Source organism: Syngnathus scovelli, chromosome 6 (genome assembly GCF_024217435.2).
Source record: "Syngnathus scovelli strain Florida chromosome 6, RoL_Ssco_1.2, whole genome shotgun sequence".
Taxonomy (NCBI): Eukaryota; Metazoa; Chordata; class Actinopteri; order Syngnathiformes; family Syngnathidae; genus Syngnathus; species Syngnathus scovelli.
The window spans coordinates 13,653,284-13,676,704 of NC_090852.1; the positions used below are offsets into that span (position 1 = coordinate 13,653,284).

At 39.6% G+C, this 23,421-nt stretch overlaps 2 protein-coding genes across 3 annotated transcripts; both read left to right on the forward strand.

Annotated features, from left to right (window-relative positions):
* The first annotated feature begins 277 nt into the window (after positions 1-277).
* On the forward strand, positions 278-6,282 carry pskh1 (protein serine kinase H1). Of its 2 annotated transcripts, none has more exons than XM_049724286.2 (4): positions 278-632; positions 1,085-1,636; positions 2,237-3,154; positions 3,926-6,282. In XM_049724286.2, exons 2-4 carry the CDS (start codon positions 1,568-1,570, stop codon positions 4,241-4,243), a joined length of 1,305 nt encoding a protein of 434 aa, XP_049580243.1. In that variant the 5' UTR covers positions 278-632; positions 1,085-1,567; the 3' UTR covers positions 4,244-6,282. The 2 variants fall into 2 exon arrangements, with proteins under 2 accessions (XP_049580243.1, XP_049580244.1); XM_049724287.2 differs by having other exon boundaries at positions 1,381-1,636.
* Positions 6,283-6,761: 479 nt separating this feature from the next.
* Positions 6,762-22,875, forward strand: mbtps1 (membrane-bound transcription factor peptidase, site 1). Its single transcript, XM_049724283.1, has 23 exons — positions 6,762-6,933; positions 9,340-9,874; positions 10,019-10,282; positions 11,229-11,444; positions 11,545-11,655; positions 11,739-11,848; positions 13,522-13,638; positions 14,499-14,566; positions 14,778-14,880; positions 15,297-15,448; positions 16,061-16,222; positions 16,752-16,896; positions 16,981-17,169; positions 17,281-17,453; positions 17,576-17,691; positions 18,507-18,663; positions 19,358-19,482; positions 19,587-19,664; positions 19,746-19,886; positions 19,988-20,119; positions 20,254-20,380; positions 20,669-20,799; positions 21,461-22,875. The coding sequence occupies exons 2-23, from the start codon at positions 9,697-9,699 to the stop codon at positions 21,655-21,657; spliced, it is 3,192 nt and encodes a 1,063-aa protein (XP_049580240.1). The 5' UTR covers positions 6,762-6,933; positions 9,340-9,696; the 3' UTR covers positions 21,658-22,875.
* Positions 22,876-23,421: the final 546 nt, after the last annotated feature.

The window sequence follows — 23,421 nt, forward strand, 5'->3', positions numbered from 1 at the left end:
CCAACAGCATCTGTCTGCAGAAAGTCAGTCAGTGGTAGTTGGGATTTTGAGATTCAGATTGATGGATTAGTTTTTTTGTGTTTTTTTTTTTTACCATATACGTTTGTGTGTAAGTATTCTATAGTTTTTTTTCCCTTTTATTCAACAATAACAAGTGGATCCGAGTCCTTATTCACAGTGAGTTCCTCGTAAATTACCACATCTGCCTTACCAACGTCAACACCCTCCAAAATGCTTTATTTTGAAAATATAGAGCGGAAAATTGAGTGCGTTTATGTGTCTCCTCGCCAAGAGGAGGTGGTCCTGCTCGACAAACACCGACCAGAAAAACATCCGACGAGTGAAGTTCGCGAGGTCTAATGATAAACTTAAAACTTGACAACGTTCGCGAAGGACACTACCAAACGCCAATTTTAGCCGAACCCTTGTTCTCACAGGGTTGAGGAGTTTTGAAACTTTTACCTTGAAGATATTTTTTTGGGGAAAAAAAAGTTTGCGAGTTGAAAATGGAGAGGCCAGCTGAGTGATAGTGGGGTGAGGAGGCTGGATTTGGCAAATTTGGGAGTCCTGCCCTTTTGCTAGCATGCTAGTTAGCATGCTCAGCTTCGCTATCCCTATTCAACACGAATAAGGTGAGAAATCAACTTTCATTTTTTCATGTGGCGTCAACCTTCTGTACAGATTCATGAACGGAAAACGTTGAACTGACCAATTCTATCAAAAATACAGAATCTGGGTTTTTGCTTGCGGTAAACTGAGCATCAGAAGGGCCCGCCCAACACAAACTTTTGGAAGTACTTCTCAACAAAGTACACAAGAAAACGATTGCAGATAATGTGGCCTCCACCTGTGGAATTAAATTTACACCAGACTATTTTACGTACAACACTTGCATGTTGCTCTTTGAGAGGGGTGACATACATTTAAAAAAATAATAACAATTTTTTTTAGTATGAAAGTGGTTTCTTTACATTACAAGCAATCTGAACTTTAGTACATCATATACCGTTTGTTGTTAAATATCACAGAACTGACGGACTCGTGATGTGTAGTGATGTTAACAGTATTATGTTCTACTTTACAGAGTTCCCATCTTCACTCTGACAGCTTTTGCAAAGTATCTGCTTGTCCTAAAGGCAAATCAGCTCGAGTTTGATGTTTGATGTCCCAGGGCTTTCCACCCTTCTATTGTCAGTGGATTTTGTGCCCCATGCAATTTGATCTGAAGTTTTCAAATTATTAGCTTGTCTGACATGAAGGTCAGGTCTAATCTTCAGTCACAATGGCTGATCTAAATTGTGACATGGAGTAATAACATCTGCTGAAGGGAGGAGACAGCCAACATGTTTGTGTTACTGCAGTAATGACATTTTGCATTAGTGGATGGATCGGATGCATACAAGATCAGTGACTGCTGATGCCAGCTGATCGGGACTCCAGCTCGATTCATGAACCCTCCGTCTGAGTCGAGGCACAGCTTGGGCGACGTTGAGTCGGCTGATGCTGTAATGAAGCAGGGCTCCTGGTGGCCTGCGTGGCTGGCTGGGCTGAGTCCCCGAGTTATGTGATGGGGTGCAGGAATACTAAGGTCCTCCCTGAGCCTCCAGGGGATGTTCAGTTGGACCTGGTCAAAAAGGTCAGTAAAATGCATTGTTTAAACTGCACCCACTAGACAATTGATTAGGTACAGATGCACAACTAACAATAAACAGGTCCAACTTTTTGTTAATACGGTCAGAGAATTAGTCGTTAGTTTTATTCTGAGCTGGACAAAGTGACTAGGGAAAGGAAGTCTGGGTGTTAATTTGTAATTGTAACCATATTTATATCATTGTTACCATCAACAGCAACAATAGTGCTATTAAAATGAAATTCATTATCACCATTGTCAACCTCGCTGAAATTCATTTGTGAGCAACAAGGACAGATTAATAAATCATTGTTATGGACTCCCATTTTAATTGTCAGAGCCCGAAGTGGCTGTGACACTGTAATGATATTCAAACTGACATAAATGTCACCATTCAGGATTTGAAGATGAATTAATAAATGGTTGTCCATTATAGCTTCTATCTAACACCGTTTCATAAAACAAACAAAAGAAGTGCGACAGTGGCAACATGTAAATATAATTTACTTATAGGGGTCCTTACCTAAGTAATTCATGACTGAGATTTTTGCACGTTTGTTTAGCTCATATGTTTAACATGGGAGTGACTCTGTATTTTCATCCCAGGTGGATCCACCCCGTCAAACAGACATCTACAAGCACTTCATTCGAGGAGATGGTACGGCTAGCAAGGTTGATGAGGCTGGTGGTGGGGGAGGGGACAAGACAGGTTCCATCTCCCCACCGCTTCTTCAGGGACAAGCTTCCACTCCTGTTGCCTCCGCCCAAATCCCTAAAAACCCATCTGAGGTGTCAGACCCTCAGCGAAAAAAGGTGGCCAAATACCGAGCCAAGTTTGACCCACGAGTCACAGCCAAGTACGACATCAAAGCTTTGATAGGTCGAGGGAGTTTTAGCCGGGTTGTACGTGTGGAGCACAAGAGCACTCGGCAGCCGTACGCCATAAAGATGATTGAGACCCGGTACAGGGAGGGAAGGGAAGTTTGCGAGTCCGAGCTGTGCGTTCTTCGAAGGGTTCGCCACACCAATATAATCCAGCTAATGGAGGTCTTTGAGACGGCCGAGCGAGTTTACATGGTGATGGAGCTGGCCACCGGAGGGGAGCTGTTTGACCGCATCATTGCTCGCGGCTCTTTTACGGAGCGAGATGCCACCCGGGTGCTGCAGATGGTGCTGGACGGCGTCAAGTATCTCCACACTTTGGGGATCACGCACCGAGACCTGAAGCCTGAAAATCTGCTGTACTACCACCCTGGCGCCGACTCCAAAATCATCATCACTGACTTTGGTTTGGCCAACAGCAGGAAAAAGGGTGACGAGTGTCTGATGAAGACCACTTGCGGCACACCTGAGTACATTGCCCCCGAGATCCTGGTGAGGAAACCCTACACAAATGCCGTCGACATGTGGGCATTGGGGGTGATCTCGTACATCCTGCTGAGCGGAACCATGCCCTTTGAAGATGACAACCGTATGAGGCTATATCGGCAGATCCTCAAGGGGAAGTACAGCTTTTCTGGAGAGGTGAGGAGTCGCCAAACAACACATTTACACAATTTTCAGTGTTGTTTCACCATGCTGTATGTTTCCCACAAAGCTTTGCTTTACGGGTCAAAGTAGGCACAAGTTGATACGTCTTGTCACTTTTCAGTGAAAAGCTTTTTTGTTTTTAACTTGAAGAAAAACAATTAAGAGACAAGCTTTTCACTGGACAGTAAAAGTTTTGGTAAAGCAACACTAGCTGTAGGTGACCTCTGCTTGATTTCTTTTTATTGCTACAAGTGATGATAATATTAGCTGTTTATGATTTTTTTTAATGGTTTCCGTAATGTAGTTGTGTCATAACGGCCTGGGTTTCTGTATTAATCTTAATGCAAAGTCTCTAATTTAGTTTGAACTTTTGCATTGTTGGCATACACATTTTCAGTACCACGTTTATATTAATAATATTTGGACATTATTCTTGTAGTGAGTTTGTGCTGCCACATATAGACAAACCACTAGTCGCACTCAAATTCAAATCACACCTAGGAAGTGTTTAAAGTCTTCAATTAACCATAGAAACATGTTTTTGGAATTGGAGTAAACCGGGCCACATGAAGACTATCCATGCAAGCACAGGGAGGTTAGAGCCTGGAATTGAACCTCCCAACCTGAGAACTCTGGGCGGATCTGCTAAACTTCTGTGGCTCCACTTTTGTTTAATGCCACAAACACTACATGTCTTCAGAGCATATTTAGTTGCGTTTTACTTGTGATTCATTTAAGTTAAAAGCGCATTTCTTCTTTCCACAGCCATGGCCCAGTGTGTCCAACCTTGCCAAAGACTTTGTGGAGCGGATTCTAACTGTGGATCCTAGCGCACGGCTAAATGCCGGCCAGGCGCTCAAGCACCCTTGGATTGTCAGCATGGCTGCTGCCTCTTCCATGAAGAACCTACAACGCTGTATATCTCAGAACCTGCTGAAGCGGGCGTCATCTCGCTGCCACAGCACTAAGTCGGCCCAGTCCACACGCTCCAGTCGCTCAACCAAATCCAACAAAGCTCGTCGCGTTCGGGAAAAAGAGCTGCGTGAGTTGAACAGACGCTATCAGCAGCAGTACAATGGCTGACACCTAACTTATTGGGGCGGCTGTTAAAAAGACATACTGAAGGTATTCCTGCCCCCTGAAAGAAACTCAGAAAATGGGTCAAAAGCCTTTGAGAAAGTACCTGCTGCCAGCATGACTGTATCAATATTATAATCCCTGAATTTGGAAGGACAAACATTGCGTAGCATTTTTTTTTTTACGATGTTTTACCAAATCATTGTCATCTCTCAGTCCATCTGTTCATACTTAAGCCCCTATCCTACTTAACAGGATGGAGCACTCCTTTCCTTTTGTTCTGTCATTTCGTGTGTCTTGACATGTATTTATTTATTACTGTGGACAGTCTCCATTCAGTTGGTCACTGGAACAAATGACCTTCCATGAGGATCTGTTGAACAGAGATCTAGGTAATGAAGTTACTTAAGAGGAGGGTAAACATTCCCTCACACCCTCATGACTGATGACAATTGCTGTGAATTTATGTAGTATCCGTCTTGGAGAGTGGCCAGTGGAGACTTGCAGAAACATCAATGCAACATCAAAAGGCCAACATCAAGACATGTTTTGTCTTTAAGATTGTCTCATCTTGCCATATTTGCTCAGTTTAGCACTAATATTTTTTGACTCTCCAAAAGATTGTGAATCTGTGATTTCACCTCCTCCCCACAGTCCTGTTTCAAGTGCCTTATTTGTAATTTGTGCTCCTTCCTGCTGCAGTAACTTTGAATTCTCAAGGTTATGAGGCCATTTAACTTGTGTTTTGTCCCTTTATTAGTCACAGTATGGATGAGACTAACCATGCAAGTTGCACCTGCCAGTTATACGTTTAGACCACTTTGTTGCAAAAACAAGACACTAAAGAAATGAAAGCAAAGACAAAGACTGCATGAGGTTGGACTGAAGCTTATATTAAAAACTAAAAATACAGGGGGTCCTCAGTTTACGACGTTGAGCCGTTCCTACGCGGCGATGTAAACTGAATTTTGGTGTAAATCAGAACAGTAATTAAAAAAGAAAAGTGCACCGGGGATACAACAATACTCCAACTCCTCTTTCTTTAAAAAGAAATTATTATTACATGTGATTTTATGCTGAATAGAAAACAAATGAAAAGTAATATTCTGTAATTCATCTGTTTACTATATGTTTAAGTTTAATTGAATGTCTGTAAATTTAATATTAAACCTAGAAAGCTGTTACATTTGACAGAAATTATTTGAACACATTTTTTACTGTTAAACTTTAATATGATTTAATGTGTAGTCTGACATGTTTCCCAAATGAGAAATTTCATGCTGTTATTTTGTTTATTTTCGCAAAGCACTTCGTGGAGAAAGTTAACTGATTTTTGTACAAGCAGTTTCATTCCTTGATGTCTATCTTTTTTTTTTTTCTTATGATTTGCTACAATTTCATTAATGAAAATGTTGCTGTGATCTACAAAGAATTAGATAGGCTTTTGTGAATTTTTTTTAACATACTGGAATTTAGCTGAGCCATTTTAGCTGACCTCAGTATTTCTGTAAATCTTTGGTTCCTTGCGTTTCCAAGCATTCTCATTCTATTGCTGTTATTTTCATTTTTCCTATACACACCAAGTTGTGCTATCCTGTGAAATCTGTTCTGAATCTTTTTGCCTTCTATAATACAGTAATTGAGGCTATCATAGGTACTGATATCAATACACTCGGTCGACATAGAGGCAGCTTGTTGATGCCTCATTTTGCAGGTACTGCACCTCATGATAGAAGAACTCCTTCACAAAACATGTCCATCAGGTCTTACAAGATTGATTTCTCACAGAATATAACAATTCACAACTAAAATCATTTGAAGCTCTCGAGTTGGTTATCTACATTGAATACATGAGAACATGTATGCTGTTTGAATAAATAAATTTGTTAGTCTTGCAAAAATGTCAACACAACAGTACTTTTTTCGATGTTGTCATTCTGAGTTGGTGTAAATGACAATGCCCTAAATGAAGTAGACAGCACTTACCGAAAAGCATTCATTTTTTATATGATGTATAAATAAGCGATAAAGTGTTGATTCTTCTACCATTGTCTTTTCTTTGTCTTTCAGTGGTTGTTTAATCAAAAAACAACTTGATATGAGTTGTTGCTTTATACTTGGAAAAAAAAGAAACTATTATTATTCCTAGGTACACCTTTATTTTGATTGCAATAAAATCACGCGTTAACGGGATATTAATTGCTTGTGTTTCCTAATACGAAACAACGTGTCTTTAAATTAACACTCGAATTTTTATACTGTGAAACAGCGCCCACTAACGATCAACATGCCGAAATGACCGTCACTGGAGATGCTTGGGTTGCCAGATCCGTTGCATAACAGGATATAGTGACGGTCCCACTGTACCAAACGACACACGAGTGACGCTTAAAATGAGATAATTGTTATTTTATAGTATGTTAATAAGAAGACAATCTAGTGTATTATTATATCCCGTCTTTACAAAAATATTGGAATACGGGGAAACGAATCAAGTTTATGCGTAAAAATCTCTCACGATCTGGCAGCCAATCCTGACGAGACGTCAGTCGTCTGTGGCTGAAGACAACAACTGCTGTTAGCTTTTGTCCAAGGAAAGACAAACACGGAACCGAGACGGCAACTGTGCGTCTCGAAAGGGAAGGTAAATAATACAACCCCAAATGGGACAAATGGGAGCTCCGATTGTTATCTCGGTGAGTAAGATTGTCATCGCTTCATGAAGTGTTTCCCGAAAAAGACTACTACGCTAGCTAGCATATGGTATACATGTGATAGTCTGCTGGGTCAAAATTCTCTGCACACTTTTGTTTTAATTTAACAGTGTTTATAATCTCTTGACATATTTTACAGTGTACGTGGTATTTTTAAACATTTGCTTCATTTGGAAAGTGTTGCGATGTTCACACGGATGATGCAGGTATTGTATTTGATGTTTGTTTTGATTTCTTGTTTTCCCGAGCAAACCGATATTTTCTATTTCAACCATACTAGAAACGATTTAACAGTTCTTACATGGTAATGTTCATTAAATACAACACCTTCATAGTCCAAAGCGTGTGCGTGTATTTGGATTGCTTTGAAGTAAACAAACTTAAGTTAGTATAACTAAATCTTTGGAAGTCATGCACTTAGGTCCACTTGGAACTCTTTGTTTCCCTTTTTGTTCCGACGTGTTTTGTACCGTGCCAATAAATGTCATCATAATTCTGTTGATCATCTATATCTTATAATCTTGCTATTAAATCGCAGTTGGCTTGACTTTGATGCCATCTTTCTAAATTTGTTGTTAAGACAAGTGATTCCCAGCCCCTGGCATTGCCATTCTTCTCTGAAACCGCTGGCCTATTTTTACAACCCTGCAATATTGTTATCTAGTCATAGATCCTGCCCCGAGCAGGAACCAGTGAATGAGCTATCCACTTATTAAAACAACCAACATTCCCGTTTCCCCGATGCAGATGTTGAGCTGCAAGTTTTAATTCCTGCATAACCAAGACTGCTGGGGAAGTAATTTTCAATGGAAAGAAAAAACGGATAGAAACCCCACAAACACATTCCTGTTTGTTACCGCGGTGGAATAAAGCAACAAGTACAAATACTATACTCAAGGCCTGATTTGTCACCATCATAAAACTCACCACATAAATGAATACCTATTTCCTGCGGTCAGATCCTCTGTGTGAAAAGTGTCAAATTGTTACCCAGGTCAATGGCTAAAATTTAGTGTGAGATCCCGCTTTCCTCCCAAGTTTAATTGTGTTTGAACAAACTCTGACAAGGCGTTTTAGCCTGTTCAACATGAGCTGCACTAATTTGTAAGATGCACCCATTTCAATTAAAAGCCATTCATACAAGCATTACTAGACAAACAAAAACAATATAATAGTATGAAGTCTACACACGCCACAGGGCGTGTTCTTAGTAGTGATAGTAGGATATATATCATTAGCTCATAAATAAAAAAAAAACAATTTTTTTAAGGCATGGGCTTGTGGTTCGACCAATGCTTGCGGTCGACAGAACCGACTTGATACACTCCAAGCCCAATTGCATGGTATAGACAATATATTGAATTTTAGGTATGCATTTGCCCGAAGGTAGAGATTTGGACCCTACCATTCAATCTAAGTAATGCATGTTGATTCCATCATTGTATTGCCTTCCATGCGCACTACTCAGCGTGACAAAAATGCCCAAATTGTACGCCCACATCACCTCGCTGTTTTCCCACTGTTCCGATTGGGGAATGCTTGTTACATACTATTTTGCAAAACCTCTGCTACGTACTATATGCGTGTGGATAGCTAATGCATCCAATGTCACTAATGATGGCCTTAACAGCAGTGAAAAATCGACACTTTTGTAAGTAGAATGATCAGACGGGAAGCTGTGCTTACTGCTAAGGTAATTAAACACAGTTGCAAGACACAAAAATAAGTGCTTGTGTGATAGAGTGCACTTGTCACACAGGTTTGGCTGGAACCACGTTACAGCAGAGAGCAACTCACACCTGAAAAGAGTGGGCTGCTTAAAAGAATAGTGCCGTAATATAATAAATATTTTAAATATAACCTTTATTATCCCCACGTTGGATGAATTTGCATTGTTTTAGCAGCAATAGTAGATATGAGAAATTGAAAAATTGCATGCCAAAGAAGACATTTGTACAAGAGGTACATTGCACAAATTAAAAACATAAAATATTGTCTTTGCATCAACTATCCAATCGAATTTCTCAGCAACGTTATATATTTTGATTGTTGACTTGGACGCTTGAGATCTGATTAATATTGAATAGATTGCTTTCTTTACTACACTTGAATTGGTAAAGGCGAACGAACCCATGGGCACAGACTTTTGAATTACTAAAAGCCAGTTGTACTGTTTTCAAAATATCAGCAGTATTATTTTTTGTTTGTTCTAGGGAGGGCACACACACACGTCATCAATATTTATTTGATAAATATATTAACATAGTACACTGAAATAATCATTCATAAGTAATAATAATATGTTAAAAGCATTTTCTATTTTCCAATGCATTGGATTTTGGCCGTACTTCACTGTAGCTTGACTTTTGTTTTCTCATTTTTCTCCAGGTTTAAATAAAGGACAGCGTTGATAAATGTCAACTCTATCTTCATCGCTTCTCCCGCCATCTTCCTATTCTTCCAGCTTTTTGAACACATCCCCTCCTTTCTCAGCATGGCAGCTGTGTTCCCACTCTGGCGGTGTCACTGAACTCCACCTTAGCCCAGCACCATGGAGAGAAAACGCAGAAAGAAATTATTTTAGCTGCTCAGAACGCTTTCATGATGGACTCACTTTTGGAGCTGTGGACCAGATATGCAGTTTCATTCCCCTGACCTTGAAACAGGTTTTAACTGCTCAAAACTAAAAACTGCAACAGAGTTTCATAGGGATAACACATAATCTGTGCAGATTCACCACGCAAAATGCTCCTACTGCCAGTGTGGATTACCATGCTTGCAGGCTTCCTGCCTGTAGTGGGGATGGAGCCAATGACAGAGGGAAAATCTGACCCTGGTCAAAGCCCTTACTTGGAGTCTCCCAACTCTAACTGCTCACATCTCACTCTCAAACTAGAATTCTCTTCCAAGGTGGTGGAGCATGGTAAGAAACAATTGTTCTTCTCAAACATTCTAAGGCATTGCTGCATTGCGAAGGAGATGATGTGCTTAATATTCTTCCTTGAAATGTGAATTTAAGACCACCACATATGTTTCCTAAAGCAACCTTTCCACACTTTGCTTCCAGAGTACATTGTGGCATTCACGGGGTATTTCTCGGCCAAAGCACGCAGCCTGTACATAAGCAGTGCCCTACGGAACGCAAAGGATGGAGCATTGGAGTGGCACATTGTCCCCAGGGAAAACCCAGCTTCTGACTTCCCCAGTGACTTTGATCTGGTCCACATCCGACAAGCTTCACCCAGCAGTCTGCTGACCTTAGAAGACCACCCCTACATCAAGAGAGTCACTCCACAACGCAAAGTCTTCCGTTCGCTTAAATACATTCCTTGTAAGTATGACTATACTGTGCAAATGGGTGAAAAATATTCATTTAAAATGATTGGATAAATGGAGCTTGCATAGTGCATTTCTGAAAACATGCCAGATGTTGACCCTGTTTATTCAAGGAAAGGATGCAATTTCCCAAAAGTGTTAAAATAGGACCAAACACACGTCAAGTCTGAGTGTGTTGATTTTGGATAGTGAATGTGTGTCTCAATATGTTTGTGTTTGGGGGTGGCAGAGAATGTCTGTGTTTGCTCACTCACAGAGGCAGAAAGTGAGTTAGTGTGGTGGGACTTGCCTGAACAGTGGGGTACCCCTTGTGCCTGACGTTGGAGAAAATACAGCAGTGTGGGCTGCAATACATACAATATTTTTATTTTTCATGATTTATTATTAGTAAACCGTAGCTAAGTATTTTGACATCTGCAACTAAAAGTATAGAATTCAATTGGATAATACTCAGAAAAAATAATCAACTAATTGACAATTAGACTGTGACTGTGTGGAATTTATTTGTCATTTAATGTAAAAAAAACAAATACTACTAAGACTAAAGACCATACTAGTTGGAAAAATTGAATCAATATGCTTCTTTGCCTGTTTTTGCTTATTCTCATAAATTGAGACAAGATTACTTCCAAAGACACAAAGATACTGTATGAGTGGTTAAGACGAATTATTAAAGAAACCCCCACAGGCATCGAGCATCGCAGTTGAGTTGTGCTGTTGTTTGCTAAATGACTTTGGTAAGATATGTTTTAGTTATGGAACTATTAACTTAAATATTGCTACTGTGAGATAGAGGAAACGAGATGACTTGCTCAAATGCTCATCTGGACTGAGAAATCGGAACATGTAAAAATCAAATTAAAACAGTTGTAATGATTCACAAATATATTGCCTGAGGACTGAATTATTGCACAATTTTTTTTTTCATTTTGTTTCACCAGCACCAGAAACAGCTGCATCTTGTAACACCACTGACAAAATGCAAAAATGGCAGTCATGGCAATCATCCCGGCCTTTTCGAAGGACCAGTCTGTCACTGGCCTCGGGTTTTTGGCATTCAACTGGGCGCCACTCCAGTCGGCGCCTTCTGCGAGCCATCCCCCGCCATGTAGCCCAGATCCTGCAGGCAGATGTACTCTGGCAGATGGGACACACTGGTAAAACTGAACAGTTTGGAATTAGGACAAAAGTGACTGACACGTGGAGCATCCAAATTTAAGGTGTTGATATTATCATTGTCTGTGTGTGGTCGTGCAGGTTCTGGCGTGAAGGTGGCGGTGTTTGATACTGGTCTAAGTGAAAAACACCCACATTTTAAGAATGTGAAGGAAAGGACCAACTGGACCAATGAGAAGACGCTGGATGATGGTAAACATTGAAAACGTGTTTTAACGACTTGGAAGAAAAATTGTTAAATCAGCCTTTTTTTTTTCCTTCCCCATTTTCTCCAGGATTGGGTCATGGCACTTTTGTAGCTGGGGTGATAGCTAGTATGAGAGAGTGCCAGGGCTTCGCTCCTGACTCAGAGCTTCACATCTTCAGAGTGTTCACAAACAACCAGGTAAAAACCTTAAATTATTGTATTATACCGCGGCCAAATGGCTCCTTCCACACAGTTCTGATTTCATGGGTTTAAATCAGGCGTCCGGCCTTCCTGCGCAGAATTGGCATGTTCTCCTTGTGCTTGTGCGAGTTTTCTCTTGGTTCTCCAGTCTGCTCTCACATCCCAAAGCACAATTGATTGGTTAATAGACGATGGGATATTGGCCCTAGGTGTGAATATAAATGCAAATGCTTGTTTGTCTGCATGGGCCCAAAGTTAGCTGGGATAGGCTGTAGGACACCTTAGTGAGGATGAGCAATACAGAGAAAGAATGGATGGTTGGACAATCACTACCATTGTGCTTAAGGAATGTTAAACTCAAATGCTTCAAATTATTCTATACAGTGATCCCTTGTTTTTCACAGGAGATGCATTCCAAAACCACCCAGGAAAAAACGAAAATCCGCGAAGTAGAAATGATATATGCATTATTTAGAAATTTAAACATAATTGTATTAAAATTCCCAAAACGTGGTGTTTCTTATTGGCCGCTAGAGGGCGTGGATGTATTGCAAGTCAATTAAAAGAGTGCAATGCAGTGTGTTTACCTTCAGAATTACCACACTATACTAACCCGGCGGACATCATGCATGGCGAAACCAAAATGAGTCACGGTTGCGCATGAATCTCCTGTTGCATTATGGTCCAGTACACAACATTAAAGTTTTTTAAACCGTTCCCAATACTTTTACTCGACGTAAACATTACCCATTCCCATACTGTTCTGTGCATGTATTGTACCTTTACAGTAATTAAAAAAAACAAACGTGTGTTACTGTCACGTGTCCCGACTCTTCTGCACCAGTTGGTGCTTCTTCCATCGTGTGTGGCCGGCTGCCACCTCCTGCGCTTGAAATTAGTCATGTCCGCAGTGACGCACATTGCTTAGAGGCACGCCCACGTTATTAGTGTGTATTTAAACGTCGTTCTTCCATCACTTATAACCCTACGCGGTAGCGCATTCGCGAAAGGTGAAGCGCGAAGTGGCGAGGGATCACTGTATATCTGTTCATTCCATGGTAATGATAAGTAAGATTCTTCCACATCTTTATCGACATAAAATCCAAGTACAAGTCATTGTGTGTTACACCTAAATCTCAATTTTACTCGCTTCGATTTTACGCAACCTTCTGTCTGACGAGGTTTGGTCATGGACCCCAATTCTTTTTGTCATTAATACATTTTTAGGTAGTATTTTAAATGGATGATATAACGACTGTACAAAGCTAGATGACTAACGCGTAAACCTTAGCGCTAGTGATTGATTGAATTTCTGTGACCAATTCAAAGGCGTTAGATAATAAGAAGTTGGGTTGTTAAATCTTTTTGACAATTTGTATGTACAGGGCTAAATGTACAGGGTTAAAAGGTAAAATGTCAACAGACTCCGACGTGTGTGGAGCAAACAGACTCCTTTGGCTGCCCAACAACATGCCTGACCTGAATTAATGTAACAAAGAACCCGTTAGCGCCTAAAAAAATGCCTTTCAAAAAAAAAAAAAAAAAAAAAAGACTTTCTATACAACGCGCATTCGGGGTTAACGCAATTCCCAAATTCTGAACCCCAGTCCTTGTAAAATAGAGATTTAGGTGTTATTATTTATTCCACTTTGTCTCTTTTTACCATGCAGGTATCATACACATCATGGTTTCTTGATGCCTTCAACTATGCCATCCTGAAAAAGATTGACGTTCTCAACCTCAGTATTGGAGGCCCTGACTTCATGGATCACCCGTTTGTTGATAAGGTCAGACACGATATAGTAGATATTGAATTGAAAAACAGGTAATCTATCATAATATTCAAGTTGGAAGACACCCACCTCTGAGTATGCCTTTATTCCTCGATGACAGGAGGTTAACATGTTTCAGAATCATTTCAACGAATTTATTGATAGGAACACATTATGGTTATGCAACCACAATATAGGCAAATAGAACCCTGTCTTGTCTGTGTAGATTCTCACTCTAGAGTGAATAAAATAAAACTATATTCTGACCACCCCCCAGGAGACACAACCTCTATGGTGGCACACCACAGAGTTGACCCAAGAAGCTATTCCTTGGTCTTTAAAACGTCACTAATTCGGATGACATTTCCACCTTGAAAAGCAAAAATAAAAAAAAAGTCAAAGTAAGCATCATTCCTGCTCACCTATTTTTTTTCTTGTTTTCTTTGTTCATTTTTATAATATTTATAATATTTTTTCATTTTGATTTTTTTCCCAGCACATTATTTTTCTTCACTTTTATGTAGTGTTTAATTTGACGCGCAAATAATTTTATGAGCAAACACTTCTTGAGAGTGATTTACCCGCTTAAATATACTAGCTGAGCTTTAACAACATTTTGGATTAAATGAGAGCTCTGTAGAATAAAAAAAAATAAAATAAATTGTTTTAAAAAAAAAGAAAATTGGCTAGTGCCTAATAATTGTTTGCGGTGTATTTACAAAGGAGGTGATGGAAACAAGAATTTTTGCGACTGCACAGGAGAAAACTGCTGGAAGATTTTCATGACTCAGTCACAGAGTTTTGGGCTGAATGCTGCAATTACTGTATTATGATGTGTCTGTAATTTTCATTTTTCTTCTCCATTTGTTTTACAGGTGTGGGAGCTCACTGCCAATAGAGTGATTATGGTCTCTGCAATTGGCAACGACGGACCTCTGTATGGGTATGCTAGTCCCTATATTGAATAAATCATGCTTTATACATGCATACATCCATACATACATGCATAGATACTTACAAACATATAAACATACGTTACATACAAACATAGGACATGACCCCCAATACTTAAACTAGATAGGGGTATTAATTCAGAATGCTTGCTGGTCATTCCTGCCACGTGACATGAAAATAACATGGACATCTTTTGTTAGAACTCTCAACAACCCAGCAGACCAGATGGATGTAATTGGAGTAGGGGGCATAGACTTTGAAGACAACATTGCAAGGTTTTCATCCAGAGGCATGACTACCTGGGTGAGTGTCTGCAGGAGCACTGGTATTTCCACTTATTATATATTATAAGTCATATTTATAGTCTATATATTTTAAGTCATATGTCGGTAATTTAACTGTCATGCAATAAGGTTAGGTAGTTAAAATTTTCACTTTGATCAGGAGTTTAGCCTTTTTTTTTTTTTTTAATCAAATTGAGAAAGTCACTCTAAATAGACTGCATCAGCAATAATTTGGACGAAGGTGCTTTTAGTTGTCCTTCCATTTTCTTATCTGTCTTGGTCTTTTTATTATTTAAAATCTATCCACTGTGTTGCATAAACAGAAAATGTATTGATTCTGTAATTTACAATACTTTGGGGGAGCGGCATGTGTAACAAGAGCAGCAAGTCTCGCAACATTGTGTGTTATATCTTCCTCACGCTCACTCTGTGCAGGAGCTGCCAGGGGGCTACGGCAGGGTGAAGCCCGATATTGTCACCTACGGTTCTGGTGTTCGGGGGTCGGGGTTGAAGGAAGGATGCCGATCACTGTCTGGCACCAGTGTCGCCTCTCCTGTGGTGGCTGGAGCTGTTACACTTCTGGCGAGGTGAATATCAAAAACTACCTTTCATTCAAGTTTTTCTTTTTATGCTTGTTTTGATCTGTGCTCATTTAGTTTATGATGTGCATTATCATTGACGTAGCTCATCGAATTCTTACTTTATTAAATTTGTAGCCCATCTTTTACAGGTTCAGTTAAAATTTAAAAGGGAGGTTGTTCCAATGAAATGTATTGGTTGAATGGCATTCTTAGTGTATGCAGTAAACACTAAAATGCAGAGGGCAATGGCATCACTGATGCAGTGCAAATATGTTAATAACAAGTATCTACCATCCAAAATACATTATGAAAGTTGTTTATGTTTTGTTGTCGTCGTTGTATGTAATGATGATAATTATGATGATTTTTGTGGTGAGATCTTGTGGGAATGCAGAGTTTTGAACCAGTTTAACCAGTATTGGTTTGTTTGTGAAACCCATGAGAAATGAGTTGCAGTAATGAGCTGCTGTGCAGTGTAGCATGGAGACAATGGAGATTACCACTCCCTTTAAAGAAGCAGCTTTTTCATGCTAGTTTTGTTTTTTTCCACTGTTTTGAAATACCTAGAATCTGACATCAATGTAGTCACACAATATGTACCTGTCCTCTGTTCTTCAGTACTGTGCTGAATCGAGAGTTGGTGAACCCAGCCTCTATGAAACAAGCTCTGATCGCCTCAGCCCGCAGGCTGCCGGGAGTCAACATGTTCGAGCAGGGTCATGGGAAACTGGACCTGATCAGAGCTTACCAGATCCTCAACAGCTACCAACCTCAGGCCAGGTAACACCCGTCGCATTAGGTGACCAACAGAAAAGACCTGAATTGAGTTTCGGAATGAAAAGTGTTGTGGTGTTTACTGTTTTACTAAAATCTAATGTATAGTAGAATGCATCAGAAGATTGTTTTCCCACTCACGCTTGTGAGGAATCATAATCATACTAGTCTGTGTTTTCATCCATTCACCACTCTTGGAACATTCCTGCTCGTTCATCCTCTCGAAGCGTCCCGCCTGATCCTCAAAACGACAAGAGTTTTAACTTTGTGACATTACAAAGTGAAGAGCCAACCCCTGTATATTAAACATATGCCCAGTTTCCCAGAGCAGCTGTCTCTCAAACTTGAGTTGACATTGGGCTGTTCTGATTTTGCTGCATCAATAAATTATCAAATGTTTCCACATACAGCCCGCAATGTACTCAAGTACTAGTCATGGCTGTTTACTAACTTTAATTTTGTGTGTTTATTTTAATATTAGAAAAATACATTCAAAATCAGTCCATCAAAAATAATGCGTCTTTTCTGCTCTCAGTCTTTCTCCCAGCTACATTGACCTAACTGAGTGTCCATACATGTGGCCTTACTGCTCTCAGCCCATCTACTATGGAGGAATGCCCACCATTGTTAATGTCACTATTCTTAATGGGATGGGTGTCACAGGCAGAATTCTGGACAAGGTGAACGCAAATCTCAAATCAAATCTTTCACACTGCACTGTACTGCACCTGACCTGATTTTTCTTCATGATGTCTCTCATTCAGCCTATTTGGCAGCCTTACCTTCCTCAGAATGGGGATTATATTGATGTGGCCGTCTCATACTCATCTGTGTTGTGGCCATGGGCTGGCTACCTGGCTGTCTCCATATCTGTTGCCAAGAAAGCTGCATCCTGGGAAGGGATTGCCCAAGGCCATATTATGGTGACGGTGGCATCCCCTGCAGAGAATGACGTGAGTCTGTGAACCCACACTTGTTTTTGTCATTGCCTTGACACCCCTTGTCATTTGTACGAATGTGCATGCATTGTAAAGTTGTACTAATATCTATCCATCACGTGTCAGTCGGAGGTGGAAGGGGAACTGACCTCCACAGTGAAACTGCCCATTAAGGTGAAGATTGTCCAGACTCCTCCACGCAGTAAAAGAGTGTTGTGGGACCAGTACCACAACCTGCGTTACCCACCTGGCTACTTTCCACGTGATAACCTCCGAATGAAAAATGACCCACTTGACTGGTATGTGCATGTTAACTATCGAAATGTCCTCTACCTTTCACACCAGCAACTCTGATTTGAGTTGATATTAATTCTGAGACAACTCAATACCATGCTTTGTTTCGAATCATTTATTTTCCTAGGAATGGTGACCACATTCACACAAATTTTCGTGACATGTACCAGCACCTGAGAAGCATGGGGTACTTTGTTGAAGTGTTGGGCGCTCCTATCACCTGCTTTGATGCCAGCCAATATGGTAAGAATACAGCTTAACATTGTACTTATAATAATTATAAAATGTACACGCACCCCTCTATAAATACCAGGTTTTTGTGATTTAAAAAACAAAAATAAGACAACGATCTCAATACTTTTTCCATCTTTAACTATGAGCCGACAACGTATTTGGAAAAAAAAAACCCAACCCTGAATTTTCCAAGAAGAAACATTTGAAAATGTACAAAAATCCTGGTTGCATAAATATGCACACCCCTAGGCTCTACTATAGCAACTTTGGCTTTTATTAGAGCAGCCAGTCTTTTGGGGCAAGTTTCCATAAACATTACACAATAGTGTTTGTGGTGTGGATGGATGGATGGACGGACGGATGGATGGACAGATGGAGGAAAAAAAACTGTCTGAAAACTTGTTTGGTAGCAGGAGGAAAAAAAGGAAATTCCAGAACTAAATTTCAAAAAAACTAAATTTGTTCTGAATAATGTCAGTTATTTGCTTGCATGTAGACAAATATATAAAAGGGGGAAATGTTGATTTAGAAAGTAAAAGGGTATATTTTATTTATTATAATATTATTTTATTTATATTTTCTTTTCTTTATTTTAGCAACGAAGTGATGATATTCATGTCGCTTTCTAATCGGTTCCACTACATAATCACAATCATGGAGTCTGTTTATCCTCAGACTTTGGTGTTGACCACACTTGAAAGAATTTGCGATTAGTAGATATTTTGAAAACATTTCGACACAAAGTATGTTGGCCAAAACATTTGCTACAGCTTTAGAGAATTATGAGAGACAAACATGTGGGCCAATTGTCTTTTTTTGACTAGGCACATTGCTGATGGTGGACAGCGAGGAGGAATATTTCCCTGAAGAGATCACCAAACTGAGGAGGGACATTGACAATGGGCTTTCACTCATTATTTTCAGCGACTGGTACAACACGTCTGTCATGAGGAAGGTCAAATTCTATGACGAAAACACTAGGTAATATCTACTTACTCTTAACTGCTGCCCACAACTATAACGTGGTTGATATTGGAGTAAATCTATTTGAATTGTGACAGTTTACTGACCTAGACAGTATTAATCTTACACGATTAGCTGCGTTTCATAATCGATACAAAATAGTTACCACATTGTTAGATTTTAAGACTTAGGTCTCCTTGTTGCACCATTCCACCAAAGCTTTTCTGGCATTGAAGGGATTACATACAGTTAAAAATAGACTTTACAGCTTTGAAAGGATATGCTGACAAAGCTAGTTTAACACTCAATGAGCCGTTTTCAAATTTTGTCAAAAAAAAACCAAAAACACAGCAGTACAGGGGTCACCAAAAGTTTTGAAACTGAGAGATATTTTTTGGGTACTGATTAATGTAAAGGATTACCATTTTGATTCACACTCGGAAGTAACACATACTCAAATTACAGTTAATTATGTCATTGGGCAACAATGTTTTACAATATTTCAAATCAGATGGCAGTAAGCTTTTCTAGATGGTTTTTTTTTTTTTGGAACCGATTTTGAATCTCAGGTTTTTTTCTGTAGCACTGGTCCCCAGGTCACAAAACATCATGCTGCATTGTGAAAGCGCTATGCAAGTGAAGATGTATTATTGTATTGTATCAAGTTCTTCTCGCTCTTTATTTATTTTAATTTTTTTGTCCTGACTTGCAGACAATGGTGGATGCCAGACACAGGTGGTGCGAATGTGCCGGCACTGAATGATCTGATTTCAGTGTGGGGGATGGCTTTCAGTGATGGGCTGTACGAGGGCGACTTCACTCTGGCAGATCATGACAGTAATAAATATACACACATCTTTGTCTAGCTCTACTCAGCTGTACATCTATACTGTTTTTTTATTAATAAAACCAAATGAATCTTATTGTCTCTTTCCCGGCAGTGTATTATGCCTCAGGCTGCAGCATAGCTCGTTTCCCTGAAGATGGAATAGTAATTGCCAAGAACCTAAAGGACCAAGGTATGTTGTTATGCAGCTGTCATGTTTTAACTAGGCTGCCTATCAGTGAAAATCCAATGTGTATGCTTTTTGTTTTCAAAGGTTTAGAGGTGTTAAAGCAGGAGACTATAGTGGTGGAAAAGGTTCCCATCCTTGGGCTGTACCAAACCCCATCTGATGGGGGAGGACGTATTGCTCTGTACGGTGACTCAAACTGTTTAGATGACAGCCACAGACAAAAAGGTAACTTTTATTTGTTCTGTATTGTATCTTTTATTTGCATGTACTGTATTTAACAAGCTTCTCTGGCCCATATTCAACTATTTTGTATGTTGTTGTCTCAGAGTGTTTCTGGCTATTAGACGCTTTACTTCAGTACACATCCTACAGTATGACACCTCCCAGCCTCAGTCACTCCCACAGTAGGATGCAACCACCCACAGGGACTGAGCACCCAATGCCACAGAGATTAGAGGGTAAGTAGTGGAAATACATCGATTTTATCCATTTAATTTGGTTTTGTCTTTTTATAGACAAAAGACAAATCATTTTGAAAAGATGAGGAAAAATCCGACTGATCATCAAGGTGTTTTCGTTCACTTTTTGACAGGTAATCATCTTTATCGCTATTCAAAAGTTCTGGAGGCTCATCTTGGAAACCCAAAGCCCCGCCCCCTACCAGCCTGTCCACATCTCTCTTGGGCTAAACCGCAGCCACTCAATGAGACGGCGCCAAGGTGGGATTGATTATATTCCAGTGACGTTCATCGACACAGTGAAGTTGATTTAGTGCTCCGCAAGTTCTTTTGTTATGGATGGTCGATATTATGATAAGTCACAGCGGGAACATACGTATGTAATGGTCCTTGTGCCGTTAGATGCATGCTACCTTTTAATTAGGCAAATGTCAAGAATCCATTGATGGACTGTCTCCATTCTGTACACTGCTAACTCTTAAGTATAGAGGTGGTTACAGCTCAGAATGTGATGTTTTATTCTGTGTGTGTTCTTCTCTTTGCTTCTAGTAACCTATGGAAGCACCAGAAGCTTCTTTCTGTGGATCTGGACAAGGTGGCATTGCCAAATGTGAGGCCTTACCGTCCCCAGGTCCGACCTCTATCCCCTGGGGAGAGTGGGGCCTGGGACATCCCTGGCGGTGAGTAATGGTTCTATTTTTTTACTTTTCAGGACCAAGTGTTTCCTACATACAAATTGTTACAAATCCTTCTTAGAAACCCTTTAATTGTAGTTTAAAAAGTAACGTAATCTCATCACCAACTGGAATAAGGCTCATCACCCCAGTAAACGTCTGAGATGGTACTGCAGTTAAACTTGTGTCATGGTCACATTTGAAATTCAACACATTCACATTTGAAATCATCTTTCCCAATTGAAATGCCATTAATCCACTTCCAGCCCTTATTCTTGTTGTAGCCACATTGACCACTGGTGGGTAGTATGATACAGTCAAACATAGAGATAAAAAACAAAGGAGTCTGTCACCTGAGCCAGTTAGCTGCAGTAATAGTCATTTTACTCAAAACATAAAGCATACATGCTTGTAAGGATTGTCTGTCTATATGTGTTGTTGCCCCCTTTGTGTTCTGTTACATATTGCTGAAAGTTTTATAACACCGCCACATAGATACCATTCGTTTCTTTTTTCATTTTTTCCCCTTTTTTTTGGGACCCAATTTAATTTATTTATAGCATAATACTAACATGCACCTTCCGAGATTTAAAAAAAAAAAAAAAAAAAAGGATGTTACTCTAATCTAAAAATGCATCCTGTGACATTTGACCTCCGATGTACACAGGAATAATGCCTGGTCGTTACAACCAAGAAGTCGGCCAGACCATCCCAGTGTTTGCCTTCTTGGGCGCAATGGTTGTCCTGTCCTTTTTTGTGGTCCAGCTCACAAAGGCCAGGAGCAAACCCAAGCGCAGGAAACCCCGCATCAAACGCCCTACATACTTACAGCAGACAACAAGTGGTAAAACCCCCACAGTTTGACCAATTTGGACATGTGGTTGAGCAACAGGGTGTGCCTCCATATTGTGTACATTGCTTAAAGAACAATAACCTTGAACATGTGGAGTTCAACCAAACTTCAATGGTGTCTTGAGGAAGATGTGTTCAACAATTGGAGTCTCTACTATAATTTGCGTGTAACAAATGTCTTGAATGTGACAAAGATTTTTGTGCCGAATTTCCTTTCAAGCTGTGTGTGTTGTGGTGTCATGAACTGTCTTGCAACGCACAGCTGAGTTCTGTTCTGGAAAGCCGTTTTAACCTTTTCAGCTCTGCTCAATATTATTTGACCAAAGTGTAATGTCCTTCTTTTTATATTTATTAAATTTGTTTAAATCGTCACGCACGTAGTCATACCAGCATACACAAACTGTTCCCAAAATAAGCATACACAAAAAAAGCACCTCATGCATAGCCTACATTAAAATGTTTCTGTACCTGTTTTTTTTTTTTGTTATTGTTGTTGTTGTTTATTACTTTCTTTTCCTATTATTGAACTTGGGAAAATATTCTGTTTACATGTTCTGTTGATCTCAGCAGTGAGAGATGTTAAAATACTTCAAGTGAAAATAAAAAAGCATAATGAAACATACTCTGTATTTTACGCCGAAGCAAGCACTGATTAATTGTGGTAGTGTTTGCGGTTGTCTATTAGGACAATGAAACTCAACCTCCATGTCACATTACATGCATGCAACCTTTGTTTTCTTTGTGGGTACCTCATGCATATGTTTGTATTTGTATGAACAACTTGCTATTTAGCTTGAGAAATATCCCTCGCTTTCTGACATTCTTTCCATGTTTAATTTGGTGTGACCACATTGGGTGAGAAAACTGGAGCATGTACAAACTTCAATCACCCTACAATCCCCCAGCAGCACTTTGTGTACAAGTAAAATGAGCTGTTCCACTTTCTCTTTCTTAGGCCATTATCTGTCTGAAGTTTGCAGGGGCAGCAATTATTGCAAATGGAGTATTTTTTTTTAATTCCCCCCCCCCCCCCCTTAGACTTTCCATGAAATTTTCACACTAAAATAGCTCACAGATGTCTGAAAAACATCTCCACCATTATTCCATTAAAACACACAAAATGTAAAACAAATACACTTCATATAGTTTTTATATAATAAATGCTGACTAAGGGTTTTGTTACCAGCAGGACTGAGGCTGCAATAAAGCAAGGGCCTTCTTGATATTCAATTTTGTGATTTTTTTTTCCACAAAATATTGTGAAATAAATCCCTCTGCTGATTTGTTTATTTAATTTTTGGTTTAACCAACAAATCCAGTAACTTTTTGTGCTGTGATTGGCAAAAGTCCTTTCAAATGAGATGTTCATCAATCTGCATCCAGACTGCAAACGAATGGTGCTTGCGCAGTCACCTCTGGTTAACTTATGAATTCAATTTACTAAAGTTGTGATACCACTGTCCAGCAAAACTTCAACACAACTGCTTGCTCACCAGTCCCTCTATTGTTTGCTACCGGATTAACCCCAAGCTCCAGTAAATACTGAATGAGTTGCAATGGCTTCCTTTATAATCACAGAGAATGCAAATTGCTTTTTTTTTTTTAGCATAATATAAATAAGCAAGCATTTAGCATACAACTCATTAAAACCTAAGAGAAGGGAAGGATTGTCACATGAAATATCACTAAGGTTACCCAAATAGTTGTTAGTAGCATGATGTATAATTTAGAAGAATTTTTATCTGTTTCTTGCAGCTGGCTGATAAGAGTCTGGAT

Bases quoted from the DNA above. Each gene is read 5' to 3' on its own strand.
- pskh1 (XM_049724286.2), top strand. From the start codon at position 1,568: ATGGGGTGCAGGAATACTAAGGTCCTCCCTGAGCCTCCAGGGGATGTT. The intron at 1,637-2,236 runs GTCAGTAAAATG...TTTTCATCCCAG, and splicing joins AGTTGGACCTGGTCAAAAAG to GTGGATCCACCCCGTCAAAC. The intron at 3,155-3,925 runs GTGAGGAGTCGC...TTCTTTCCACAG, and splicing joins AGTACAGCTTTTCTGGAGAG to CCATGGCCCAGTGTGTCCAA.
- mbtps1 (XM_049724283.1), top strand. From the start codon at position 9,697: ATGCTCCTACTGCCAGTGTGGATTACCATGCTTGCAGGCTTCCTGCCT. The intron at 17,454-17,575 runs GTATGTGCATGT...TTATTTTCCTAG, and splicing joins AAAAATGACCCACTTGACTG to GAATGGTGACCACATTCACA. The intron at 19,887-19,987 runs GTAACTTTTATT...TTGTTGTCTCAG, and splicing joins TGACAGCCACAGACAAAAAG to AGTGTTTCTGGCTATTAGAC.